General features: G+C 43.1%; 2 protein-coding genes across 2 annotated transcripts in view; one reads left to right on the top strand and one right to left on the bottom strand.

Moving 5' to 3' along the window:
- LOC144584149 (uncharacterized) overlaps nucleotides 1–13,259 on the bottom strand; it is a 40,363-nt gene that overhangs the window by 10,942 nt on the left and 16,162 nt on the right. The window lies entirely within an intron of this gene.
- TECTA (tectorin alpha) overlaps nucleotides 1–13,259 on the top strand; it is a 60,825-nt gene that overhangs the window by 40,041 nt on the left and 7,525 nt on the right. The window contains exons 12-16 of the mRNA XM_078379650.1: nucleotides 2,070–2,269; nucleotides 8,616–8,999; nucleotides 10,172–10,458; nucleotides 11,069–11,349; nucleotides 12,751–12,861. Of these exons, the coding sequence (XP_078235776.1) occupies nucleotides 2,070–2,269; nucleotides 8,616–8,999; nucleotides 10,172–10,458; nucleotides 11,069–11,349; nucleotides 12,751–12,861 (1,263 nt within the window). The remainder of the gene's footprint in view (nucleotides 1–2,069; nucleotides 2,270–8,615; nucleotides 9,000–10,171; nucleotides 10,459–11,068; nucleotides 11,350–12,750; nucleotides 12,862–13,259) is intronic.

Genomic DNA, 13,259 nt, shown 5'->3' with positions numbered 1-13,259 from the left:
TCTCCTTCATGGGCAGGTTTTCCAACAGAGGTTAGATGGTCATCTATCAGGGACACTTTTGCTTTGAATTTCCCGCATTATCAGGAGGCAGAATTTAATTATCCTTGGAGAACCTTCCAAATTTACAACTCTATTATTCTTTTTTAATTAGTAAGGAAGATCGCATTTGATTTTGCCTATCCGTTGCACTCATAACAACAGCTGTTCTATGTACTCTACTCCAGAGGTCCAATACTTCTCTGCTTAAAAGGGAGAAATAATGAAATTAATAAAAGTTACTCTTTCTTACACACTGCAGTACAGTTTTGCAAAAATGACTCCAATCACTAAGGCGGTCACTCTTCATTTGTCAAATGCAAATGTTATTAGCTTATACACATGAGGGAAAGAGTATGCATCTCTCTTTCTCTCCCCCCCCCCCCACTCCGAAGCAACCTTGCCTTGGCGGTCAATAGGCATACAATGTATCGTTCAATTACTCTCCTTATAAATGAAGATGCAAAGCTTCTCCGGCAGGCTGATCGTCTAGCAAATCAATTGAAAAGTAATTTTAATCACTAATAAGATTTGAGAATTAAATTTGGACCATTTTCTATCCACAAATTGATGGCTTGAATCTGTCATGCAACCTGAAATTGAAGGACTTGGTGGCAGTCCGTAGAAGGAGGAACTGGGCTGTTTGGGGTGGGGGTGGGAGCAAAGGCTTTATGGGTTTTATCTGTTTGTGTCTATTTAAACTTTTGGATGATTGTAAGTGGTGAGGCAGAAGCGCTTCTTGAACCTTCCCGTTGACTGGGGGCAGGTGGACACTTTTTCAAGGACTTAAGAGAAGTTTGAAAGAGGCATCTTGACCTTGATGGGCACACAGATTTTCTTTTGTTATATTGGTGTTTGCTTATTTTTAATGCATTACAAAAATCTATTTGTTTAGAGGTAACAAGGCTGCCAGTTTTGCTAGAGGGACTTTTTCAAAAGGGAGGACACAGTCAAGGGCACAACACATATCCTTTCCCTCCCTCCCTCCCTCCCTCCCTCACACACAAACACACACACATGATTAACAGTGTGCTTCCAAATCCCATTGCCACAAACACTGTTCATTCACACACATACACTTTAGGATACCTGCCTCTTCTTTCCATCTTTCCGGAACTTGTACCTTTCACACATCTTTTCCCAATCCTGGTGCACTGCCATTACTGCAGCCAGCTTGGCTAGTATAGTTTGAAATATCTTGAAAGTACTAATCCATGGAAGGCTGCTTTAGTGCATCACCCACAACAAAGCTGATCCCTTGCCCTCCTGTTTGGAGTACCATTAGAGCCTATTATATGGCCATGTTTATATTTCTGTAGGACCATTTGATCTTAAATATACCGTTTATGTTTCCCTCCTTCCTTATATAACACTGCAGTCCCCATAATGTGCTGAGACCAGTCTTTCACCAGGATTTCCCTCCCTGGGAATAGCTGGAAAGGAGCAGAGACAAGGGCACTCCGGGTGCCTCAGATCTGCCCTTTGTGGCAACAGCAGGACTGGAGCTTACAGGAAGCATGCCGAAGATGTTGGCAGTTGTTCTTTCTTGTTCGTGGCAACCATGCTGAGCAAGGAGGAGTAAGTCCTGTTATTCCTGCTCAGTTGCTTGGTTCAAGGACAGCCTTGCTTCTCATAAAGACCCTGGAGGCAAGCAATGAGACTGCGGACAAGAAAGAGGCATACTGTATTGCCTCTGCAAATGGTTGGTCAGAGCTAGAACTTGGAAAAGTTCCTTTTTGGATTACAACCCATCATCATACACCTGCAGAACTGGAAGGGATCCTATGGATCACCGAGTCCAGCCCTTATCAAGGAAGCCCAGTGGAGAACTGGACTCCCGGCTTTTGGCTCCGCAACTAGATAGCTAAACCACTGAGCTATTCCAGCAGTCCCAAGTTATTGTAGCAAAAAGGAATGTTCTCAATCCCTGTTCTCTCTAGAAAACATGAAACCTACACTTTGAGGAAGTACAAGTGTGACCCACAAGTAGGGTTGTGTGGCCATGTTGTGAAGCTTTGTCCTTTCTCTTCTAGCTGTCAGTTGCCCTCCAAACAGTCACTATGAGAGCTGTGTGAGTGTGTGCCAACCCCGTTGTGCTGCTATCCGGCTGAAAAGTGACTGCAACCATTACTGTGTGGAAGGATGCCAGTGTGACCCAGGCTACGTCCTCAATGGCAAGAACTGCATCCTGCCTCAAAACTGCGGCTGCTACTCCGATGGCAAGTATTATGAGGTAAGGAGGCCAGGGGAAAAGGCTGCCAGTGGTGAGCATGGACAGGAATTGCAGAAAGAAGCCAGTGATAACTAAAGCTTAGTGCCAGAGGTAAATCGAAACTCTCCTCCTCTTTCCTCCAGAATGGATGTGCTATGCTGAAAGGGGGTAGCTTGTGTGAATTTATTTCTCTAGGCTTCTTTACACGAACCAGCATGGATGGACTTCGTCCAACATGGAGTGTTTCCCTGTACCCACCAACTGCTCAAGCAGACTCAAAAGCCAGCACTAAGAGGCAAGGAAGGAGGAAACTGGCATATAAGATGCAGTGTTCATTTCAGAGAGAGGGAAGGCTTCATCTCATGTTAAATTTTAGAAAGAGAAATAATGGGATCCATGTCACATGAACCCTTCCATCAGAAATGCCCATTTTTGTGCTTTTGTCTGTTGTGAAGTCTAAAAATGCAAAACTCAATTCAAGTTGAAAGCATTTAGGAGCTTCTGGTAAACTGGAATCCGAATGGTGACTTGAGGGTTTCTTAGCTTACATTTTCAAAGTCTGTTTTTAATTAACTTAAAAACAAGCACATATTCTGTGGCGTGGGTGACTTTTTCACAAAGACGGAAACGAAAGCACACGAAAGGTGTATTTGTTTTGTTTTGTTTTTAAGTGCCAAGAATCCCCATTTTAAAGCTTCTTGATATTAACAAAGAGGAGTATTTCAATCGGCACCACCAAATCTAAAGTATAGGTTGGTAGCAGCTTTCCTAGTTCTTGATGTTTCGCTCAGAAGAAATAAAGGCCCATCTGTTTTAAGACAATGTTGAGGTTCTCAGCCTATGCCTTATATGCTATAGGAAGCACTGCATTCCCATAAAGCTCTTCCACATTTGTTTAAGCAGCAGCAAGAGCAACAGCCACCAAAAAAACAATTGCCAGAATTTGAGAGCATACTGTGCAAATTATGGTGTTTTTCTCCTCTAAGCTGCCTATGGGATTGGATAGTAAATAGTTTCCAAATAAGAAGAAACCAGTGGAGGGAGATGGAATGCTCTCTATCTGCCTGTCACAAGGTTGCTGCCTTAATAGGTTGATTTTGGAGGATGTAAACACAATGCCCTTGGGAAATGTGCCGGCGCTTCTTCAAAAGGGTGAAATTTTCCTGTGGATAATTTGCGGGTGCCACAGGTGGCCTCCTCCTCCCTCTCCTTGCCTAGTTCACATTGCTGCCAGGCCTTGGCTTTCTTTGCTGTTACCTTGGAGCACGATCCCCAAATAATGAAGAAAAGCAATGTATTTACTGGTAGACTTCTCTGCATTATGTAATATTAATCAGTTTAATCCACACAATGAGATGGCACAGATTTCCAGTAATGAGGCCGCGCTTTCAGCCTTGCTTTCAGAGGAAAGGGCGATAAAATTAAATTTTAATAATTTGGTGGCATTATTTGCCTGAACCCAGAGAGAAAGAGAGAAAGATCCTTCCCTGTTAGTTGCACCAGCATCCCTGCTGAATCCCAGAGATTTACTCCCAGTGTATATCAATGAAAGACATAAATTCAAGAGAAAAGATATTTCAGGCTGTTGAGTTCACTGAGCTAGAATAATAAATGGAAGAAACAGTAATTTCATCAAGGAAGGAGGGTAAGGTGAAACTTTGGAAAGTACCTCTTTTTTTCTGATAGGGAAATAATGACTGAAATCCAGTAGTAAGTGGCAATTAGAGTAGACCCACTGAAGCAATAGGCCTTATGGAGGCCTATTGGAGGCTTGCTCAATCCCCAGTGATTCAGTGGGCCTACTCTAGTTGAGGCTTACTACTGGATTTCAGCCATTTAATAAATGTTGCAATTGCATATGCATATCAATGGGTAAGCAAAAACAGCAAGGCAGCCTGATTCTTAATGTATTGTGGTTATGTTTCACACTATAATAATATATTTGTTCCACACAGTGTAAATAGCAAACACAATATCAACTTAAATCAAGGATGGAATGACTGCATAAATATTACAACGTATGAAAGACAGAGAGGTAGATGCTTCTGTGATGTGTCGTGTTGGGAAGGGACAAACTTTGTATGCAGAAATTCCAGTCACCTCACTGGCATAAGCTGATAGGAAGGACCCCTGCTTGAGACTGAAGAGAGCCACCAACAATCAGAATAAATAATTATGGACAGATGTACAAAGGATCTCATCTGGAACAAGGCAGCTTGCTAGCTGTTTTAAACAGACGGGTGCTGCAGATGTATTCTTGGTTTTACTTTTCAGTGTTTGGAGAATATCAACACTCTGGAAATGATGCACCACGTTGGCTATTTTTAAAAGGGGCCTTTGCACCTACTTCAGTTTTACAACAGAAAACATTTTGGCAGGTCATTTCCACCTGTCCAAACTGCAGGATGGCTGCCAAGAAGAATGGCTTGTGTTACCACCTTTGTCTTTCACTTTCCTGTACTTGCTTTTCTTCGGTCTTTAAAAAATGTGGCACCACAGAGCCCCTTATCAGCACAGAAACAAGCTCATACGCTCAATTATTCTATTAATCTGATAACAAGAGGCTGGAATGTAATTTGTGCTCCTCTGCACAAGTACACATTGGTGGTCAACAAGATGTTTGTTAGTTTTCTCTTTGGTAGGAAGAGTGGATAAGAGGTTGCTGTGGAAACTGGAATTCTGAATTTCTTGGCTTTTGTAAGTGATGAAGGTGTCAGAATGATCTTGAATTTTTCACTCTTTTTGGGTTGCCAGAATTAAAAACCCCAGTCTGGATGTGTATAAAGAAAACCTTGGAGTGAGAGCAGCAATATATAACTTTATGACCTTGCTGTGTTGTCGACTAGTTTGGAGGCAGATGACCTAGAACAGGCTTGTCCAACCTGCGGCCCGAGGGCCGCATGTGGCCCAGGTTAGCTCATAATGTGGCCCAGTGCAATTTTTACATTTAAAGAAATTCCAAAGTTTCAAGTTACACTGCCGGCGCTTGCAGCCGGAATGCGGCTGGGGAATGTCACAACGGTTGGGGGGGGGAGAGGGAAGAAAGGAAGGAGTGGGAGGGGAGAAGGGGGCTGTGTGACTGCATTGCGCCATCCCCGTCAATAGGTGGACCCCCTCCTGGCCCCATAAAGCCACCGGAGTCAAAACTGGCAGCCTCTGCTGTCTGAGATTGCAGCTGCCGGTAAGCGCGCTTGGAGCAGGGCTGCAGAGGATGGCTAGGGCTGCCCCCCCCCATGCGGCCCAAACCAAATGTATGTGCGGCCCAAACCAAATTTTCATCTTCTAATGTGGCCCAGGGAAGATGAAAGGTTGGACACCCCTGACCTAGAATATCCCTCCCCAGTGTGACGTTCTCCCACCACGTTGAACTACAACTCCCATCTATCCCAACCAGCTGCTCCCTGGAGATGATGAGAATTGTAATCCAATCCTACTGGAGTACCTGAGGTTTAGAAAGGCTGATCTAAAGTCTTGTTTCATGACTTCCCCATTCTCTGTCTCCAGTCTCAACATTTTTAAAAATAGCATTAATGGGGTTTTTGCTTGCTTGCTTGCTTTCTTGCTTGCTTTGTTTCCTTCTCTCTTCTGTTAGATGAAGGTTAGATTTATGTATACAACTGTCATTTGATTATTAAGTTATGGGTGACGCTCAAACAAATGTGTGAATGATCTCCATCTTACAGCATTCAAACACAACACCAAACCAAGATTTGCAATGAGGTACTACTTCATCTTCCCATTGCATAGTACCATTTCTCTTTCTACTGCTAGGATCATAGTAAGTTATAGTTCTCTGCGGCATTGAACTAAGGTTTGCATAAGCCATGATTTGACAGATCCCAAGCCCTGGGCTCCTTCGGGATCCTGTTCTTTGCCACACCTCCATAGGAGGTAATGTTCAAAGGTGACCCCAAGACTTGTGGCCAGAGGGTATCAGACAGCCATCAATTCCAACTGATCTAGACTCTCACCCTAAGAGTGGAGAGCTTTGCCCAACAATAAGAAGATAAAGCAGTACTCTCTGCCAGCCCAAGATGGCACCAGTAGTTTAATAACATGAGCAAGACTTGTGGCTAAATGTGGAGGAATGTCTCTTTGCAAAGATGGACTCCTCAAGAGTGTCAGCCTCCTCCTCTGTAAGACTTTTGACCAAGATGTCTACATTTGAGCCCTGTGTGAAGCCCTGGGTGCCTAGCTTTTTAAGCCAAACTTCTGGCCAAGGAAAGATAATATTAAAATCATCTACAAACTGCTGTACCTGTCAGCTCCTTCCTGACTCCCTGGCTCCTGCTCCAAAGGACTACCCTGCACGCTTGGTCTCGAACTTTGGTTGACTTTAGATTCATTAAATGAGCTGCTTATTCTATGTCTGGAAGGAGTACACCAAAGAGAGAAAAAAATGTATCTGTGAGCTTCCCTCAGTTTGCTCATGGCAAATCTGCTTGCTTTTGTTTTGTAATTCGTAAACTGGGATAGAACCACTTTGCTTGCCTATCTGATGTCTCAGACACTAAAAAGATTTCCTTTGCAGAAAGGGAAAATGCAAGAGGAAATATGTGCTTGCCTTAATATGTGATTTAGCCCTTACTTGCTGTCCAGCTGAACCCTTCATGCTTGATCTTGGTTTTCCTTCCACCCTCTATCTTGCATTGTTCTGCCATTTTATTTCTATTTGGACATTGTTGCCTGTGGTTATGGGCTGTCTGGAACCTGCCTTTCTTGGAATACGACAGTTTAAAGAGAAAACTATGGTTTGCACAAAATAGTTTACCATGAGATGTAGCAGAAGGCTGGTATGTGGAGAATTCAGGAATAAATTTAGACACTCTAAATGATGCTTTGGTATCAAATATCAAATACACCCTTTGGTTTATGTGTGAGATGGGGTAATATACAAGTTCTAATCTGTTACAGGTCTTTCACATATGCTGCAGCAATCAAGTATAATATGCATCATTGAATGAGCCTGACAGATGCCTCAGATGTGCCCATACCATGCTGAAAATTCAGGATATGAATTTTCGCACGAATGATGCTCCCAATCATGCGTACAAGTCTATATTTGTATTGACTGTCTAACCACTTTTGGCAAAATGCACAGGCAACACACCATTGAAAATGCAGCCACAGTCAAGGAAATTACTGTTCAGGATGGATGTCTGTATGCTAACAGCAGGGAGGGGAGAATGAACATCCAGCCATGACAGATTTTGGCACATTAAATGTCCAAAACCACTAGCAAGATGGATTATCAGATACTCCAATAGTCAGTCTGCAGTGTATCAGTTTAAACAGATATCACATGCCTGCCATCTCCTGGTTAAAATGAAAACTGGTATTCTAATTTGCTGTGCCCTTCAGCAAATCATTCTGCAACTAAACAAAATTTGTGAGTGGGCCACAGGCTATTTGAACAGACAAACAAACAACTTTGCATCACTGCTCCTACAATCATCTTTTTACATTTTGTGTTCTGATGCAAGTATATCAATAAACTGGGTTTGGGGAAAGTGTGTGCACTGAAACACATGCATGATGATGCAAGGGGTTATTTTATTTCTACAGCTATTCAGTTAAGATACAATGTTTGTACCCTTACTTTACAATTTCTACACTCACTTTCTCTTTCAAATAAAAAGCATATAATAACAACAAGATAATAATTTAAGACATCAAAACAGTGCACAAAGATGAAATGGCAGCAAATACCAAGGGAATGAACTGAGCAGGGGCAACATCATCAAAGCAGTAAGCAACGTAGTGAAACCAATGCCAAAGCAGAAATCTCACTAACTTCAGTAGAAAAGGGAAATAAGTCTGGCAATCAATGATCCTCACAACCTTTTGGAAAGGTCAAACCTTACCCAAGAATTGTATTATTGAAAAGGATGGAGCCAAGCAGGGTCCAGTGGTTAGTTATTCCATCAGCTTGGTATTACAACTAAAATGGCTCTGCTTATGTTAGCCACCTATCATAGTTGTCAATGCACATAAATGGAGGACGACCTAGAATGCCGAACAAAGCACACAAGCTTTTGATTCTAGTTCTAGTCCTTAATGAACTCCTTGAGGGTGAGCGGTTTAATTTTTATACTATGCTCTAGCCAGAGTTTTCTGGGTAACATGCAGTTTGTTAAAAATGTCTCAACAATGTTAATAAAAGAATGACTAAAAAACCCAAATACTATAAAACCAAGATAAAATCACCAACAGAGCAGAAATGCAAAGATGTGGCCATCTGAAAACAGTTCCTTAAATATCCAGGAAAGCGCTCTGCAATGCCTGAGATCCACCATGGGCTTTAACCTTGGGGGAAAACCATTCAAATTACATTTTTCTCCTCCTCTCTTTTGCTTGTCATTTGCAGCCCAAGCAACTCTTCTGGAACAGTGACTGCACCCGACGCTGCCGTTGCTTTCGCCGCAACCTCATCCAGTGCGATCCACGGCAGTGCAAGTCAGACGAGGAATGCGCCCTCCAAAATGGAGTCCGTGGCTGCTTCAGTAGAAAGAGTTCCTACTGCATGGCGGCTGGTGGAGGAGTCTTCCGCACATTTGACGGTGCTTTCCTCCGATTCCCAGCCAACTGCGCCTTTGTCCTCTCCACCATCTGCCAGAAACTGCCTGATGTTTCTTTTCAGCTCATCATAAACTTTGATAAGTGGTCTTCTCCCAACCTGACGATCATCTCACCAGTTTACTTCTATATTAATGAGGAGCAGATTCTTATCACTGATCGCAATACTGTCAAGGTACAGTGTTGACTGATGGTGCTACCTTCACGGGGCTTTAGGAGGTGACCTAAATCCAGTGGTTCTCAATCTGTGGTCCTCCAAATGTTCTAGACACCCGCTAGCTCCCAGAAGCCCAGCCAGCATGGTCTATGGCCAGGGGATCAGGGATCTGAAGTACAAAATATTTGGTTGAGGACCAGTTATCTAATCTACTAGCATCTTGTGGTCCCACCAGAAGCTGATTCTAGTGTTCCTGAAGACAAACACAGCTGGGATAGGGAGCAGACGAGTGCGGATTATTCAGGAAATCAGGCACAAACAGGGTCTTTCACAGCTTCAAGTATTGCTGAGGGGAGGTCCATGGATTATGTTTCAGCAGACACTGGGAGTTCACTGAGGTTTTATGTCAGTTACAGCTCAGTCTAGGTTGCTGTCTCCATTCTCACCAATAAAGACATCCTGTATTTAAAAGATACTTGCTTGACTCAGTAAGCATTGGCTTTGAGAGTGCTAATGGACAATCAACAGCTACTTCTGGGGTTGAGCTCTTGGAATCTATGGATGGTGGCCATGTGTCCTCCTCCAATTAGAAACATAATGAAAGGATACGGTCTGGGAGTTCCTTGCATTACTTTGCACTGAGAAAAGTGGGGTTCATCTGGCATCTGTAGTGAAGATGAATCACTTCTCTGCTCAGAGCCTGTAATCTGATTCCTCAAGCATATGAAGCTCAACTCTAGGGAAATGATATGCTAGAGTTAATGCTAGCTGTTGCTCTTGACTCTTAACTAGGATCTGAATCTGTAGCCTGTAGAATTAGAAGCATAGGTCTCTGCTGTGTGAACTGGAGACCAAGATTCTCATGGAACGCTCTTATTCCTCTTGCAAATTCGAAAATTACAGAACACATGAAATGCTTCGGAAATTGGAACAGTGAACTCTAAAATCCAGGTTACGTAATTCCCAGATTTTGAGGGAAACGCTAAATCTCTCAGCTGATCTAAGGCTGAGCTGGGTTGTGGGATAGGAGTAGCATAAGCGTCCAATGACATGTGATCTAAACTACAGATTGTAAAAAAGTGACATTTTCCAAAAGTTACATTATAATTCAATTGTATAATTTGAATTTAGTGGTGGGGAAAAGGGAGCCAAGAAGCTGATCAATTAGCCAAATTTATTTCTACAAATAGGTGAATGGGACAGAGGTGAATGTCCCCTTTGTGACCGGTTTATCAACCAAAATCTACAGCATGGAGGGTTTCCTGGTGATTGACACAAGCCCAGATATCCAGATCCATTACAATGGTTTCAACATTATCAAAATTGCCATCAGTGAACGCCTGCAGAATAAAGTGTGTGGTCTTTGCGGGAATTTCAATGGTGACCGTACAGATGATTATGTCACCCTGAGAGGGAAGTCGGTTGTCAGCAGTGTCTTCCTTGCACAGAGCTGGAAAACCAATGGCATGCAGAAAAGGTGAGAGAAGGATTCATGCTGGAGGCTGAAGTTGCTCCCAAGCCTCTTATCCTCACACATCCAACAGATGAGGTTGATTTTATTCTCTCTTCATCTGGGTTAATGGGTCTCCAGATGTTCTTCCAGGTTAGTGGCCTTTTGGATGTTTTTGACCTCACCTCTAAGAATCTCAGATCTTTAGATGTGCTGTCTGGGGCTTCTGAGAGTTGAATTCCAAAATAATTAAAAGACCAAATATGGCTAACCCCTGTAATAGTGAAGGGGAAGGGGGAAAAAGAGCCCCCACTGGGATCTGTTGCAAAAAGCTAGGGATTGAAATGGAAATAGCAGGATCCCAACTAAGGTTATGTCACTAAAGTTCCAGCTGAAACAGGAAGTATTTGTAGCCTGTCCTGTAAAAGAGAGTCAGTCCCTAGATTGAACTGCTGGAACTGTTCGAGTTCTTAGAGATTATTCACTGAACAGAAATATACTCCAAAATGGAGGTCTCCCGGATGGTAGCCATGCACAGTGTCTGGTTCTCGTCCCAACAACTGCTGATACCGTGTTCCTTTGCATGGTTTCTAGCACAGCTTGTGGGTCCTAAAATGTTCTGTCTTTGTCTTTCCAGCTGCAATGAGCTCCAGTACTCGCAGTATGCCGCTGCCTGTGACAACGTGCAGATCCAGGGCCTGCAAAGCGAGAGCTACTGCCTCAAACTGACCGACATGAAAGGTTTCTTCCAGCCTTGTTATGGACTGCTGGACCCACTGCCCTTCTATGATTCGTGTTTTCTTGATGGGTGTTACAATCAGAGGAAGTACCAGCTCTGTGGCTCTCTGGCAGCCTATGGGGAAGCCTGCCGTTCCCTTGGGATCCTCAGCACAGAATGGATTGAGAAGGAAAACTGCTGTAAGTGAACCAAGCTGAGTTTTGCCCTCCTCTGAGGGATTCTCAGTCTTTGTCAATCAGTTTTTCTTTGCCAGGAAAATAATTTTTCAAGCATTCTGCTAAACCAACAGGAGACACAGCTGCTCTCAACCAACCACTTCACCAACTATTCATTCCTGACCCCCAAGCACAATAAATGTTGTGGAACCCCCTTCCATTGTTACCCAGTGTTAGTGCATGCAAGATTGCTATTCTCCCAAAACAAAATTGCCTGCACATGATTTAGAGGATGAAGGGAAAATCCAAATTGAGCACAGTTTTCCACTCTTTAAGATTTTGGAATTTAGTTGACTGAACCAATATCAATAGCTGTTTATCAGTGTCTATCATAGCCACTTGAGTCACCCACTTTGTTTCTTACTTTGGGTTGCCGTTCTTCATTCTCTTAATCCATGAGGGCAGCAACCCTGTTCAATCATTGCCTGCCTGGTTGTTATCAACAAGATTTCAGATGAGCAACTTGTTCTTTCCTTTTCCACCATTGCTTTCTCCACTTGGAGTCCGATGTGTCTGGAGAGAGGAAACTGCTGCTTACACATATATGCTTCGCAGGTCTTCTAGGTTCTTGCTTGCAAGTATGGTCAAACACGATTAGGAGCTTCTCCTCTTCAGACACATAACCCTCCATATGGGGGAAACAACAACACAGAAGGAAAAGGCTCATTCCTCTCTACATGTGTTGCTAACAACCAGGTAGGTAAAGACTGCCTAGGGCTCAAAATGAAGATCTAACACAACTAGATCTCTATGGACAAAATCCTGCTGAATGCCAGCAGAGCATAATGCTCCATCAATGTACATCTGCTTATCTTAAGCTGCACAAGCAGAGATTCAGAGGAACGTCTGTTCAAACCAACAGGGATTCCACTTGTGTGAGATGGTAATAGACACCTTCTAATTCAGACTCTTCAAATATCAAACCACTTATGCAAGGACAGAACAGGATTCTGCCCCATGAATTTATTCAACCCTACGAATCAAAGGCTGGTAAACACAGGAACCAGTGCCATTTCTATTGGTTCAAGTTTATTCCAGTTGTGCACATCCTTTGTGCAGAATTTTAAGAGGTTACTGCAAATGTCGGCAGGTGATTTCTTTAGCTCCCGAGAACTTCTTAGTGCTTAAGAACCTCAGTATCTGCTAAGGTAAACCTCTCACCAGTCCTGATTTGTGACTATTTCCTTTTCATTACTTCCAGGAGTAGAAAAATTCAGCAAATGTGTGTGTGTTTTTTTTTAAAAAAAATAATGATAGTGTTTATGGTGGGCATCTTCTGCAGAAAGTAACAAACAGCAGCGCATGCAACAGGTCTTAAAATAAATAGGTTGTCCTTGGCTGTTTTTTCTCCCATTTCCTTTTTAGCAGGAGTGGTTGAAGACCCCTGTGTGGGGGCAGATTGTCCCAACAGAACTTGTGAGGTAGACAACGGTGGAGACTTATGTGGCTGTATTGAACCTCCCCCCTATGGAAACAGTGAGTGCTCATTATGAAAATCCTATAGTGACTATGTAATGGGGAATGCCACTCCTTAATGCTTTCTTGTTAACCTATTTTACTTTATACAGGAGTATGTATACATTCAGAGATGATCCAGGCTGTATCACTAGTCATTACACTCTGTACTAGGTATAGGATTTTTACGTCCCCTGTACTACAGAACCCATAACTATCCATTCTGGGAATTCCACCTGACAGGCCCACAGCTGCAGACACCTAACTGTGGTTCATCTTGAGAAAAGGCCTAGCTGGGAAGCCTTTGTGGCTTAGCATAGCCTAGTTCTACCCTAGCTTCCTGTTCAGGAATGAGGCTGCCCCACTGCTAGCTTGGAGTTTCCTTTCCGAACAGGAAGCTAGGATAGATGCTAAGTCAT

This window comes from Pogona vitticeps, chromosome 8 (genome assembly GCF_051106095.1).
Source record: "Pogona vitticeps strain Pit_001003342236 chromosome 8, PviZW2.1, whole genome shotgun sequence".
Lineage (NCBI taxonomy): Eukaryota > Metazoa > Chordata > Lepidosauria > Squamata > Agamidae > Pogona > Pogona vitticeps.
This window is presented reverse-complemented; position numbering and strand designations above follow the sequence as displayed.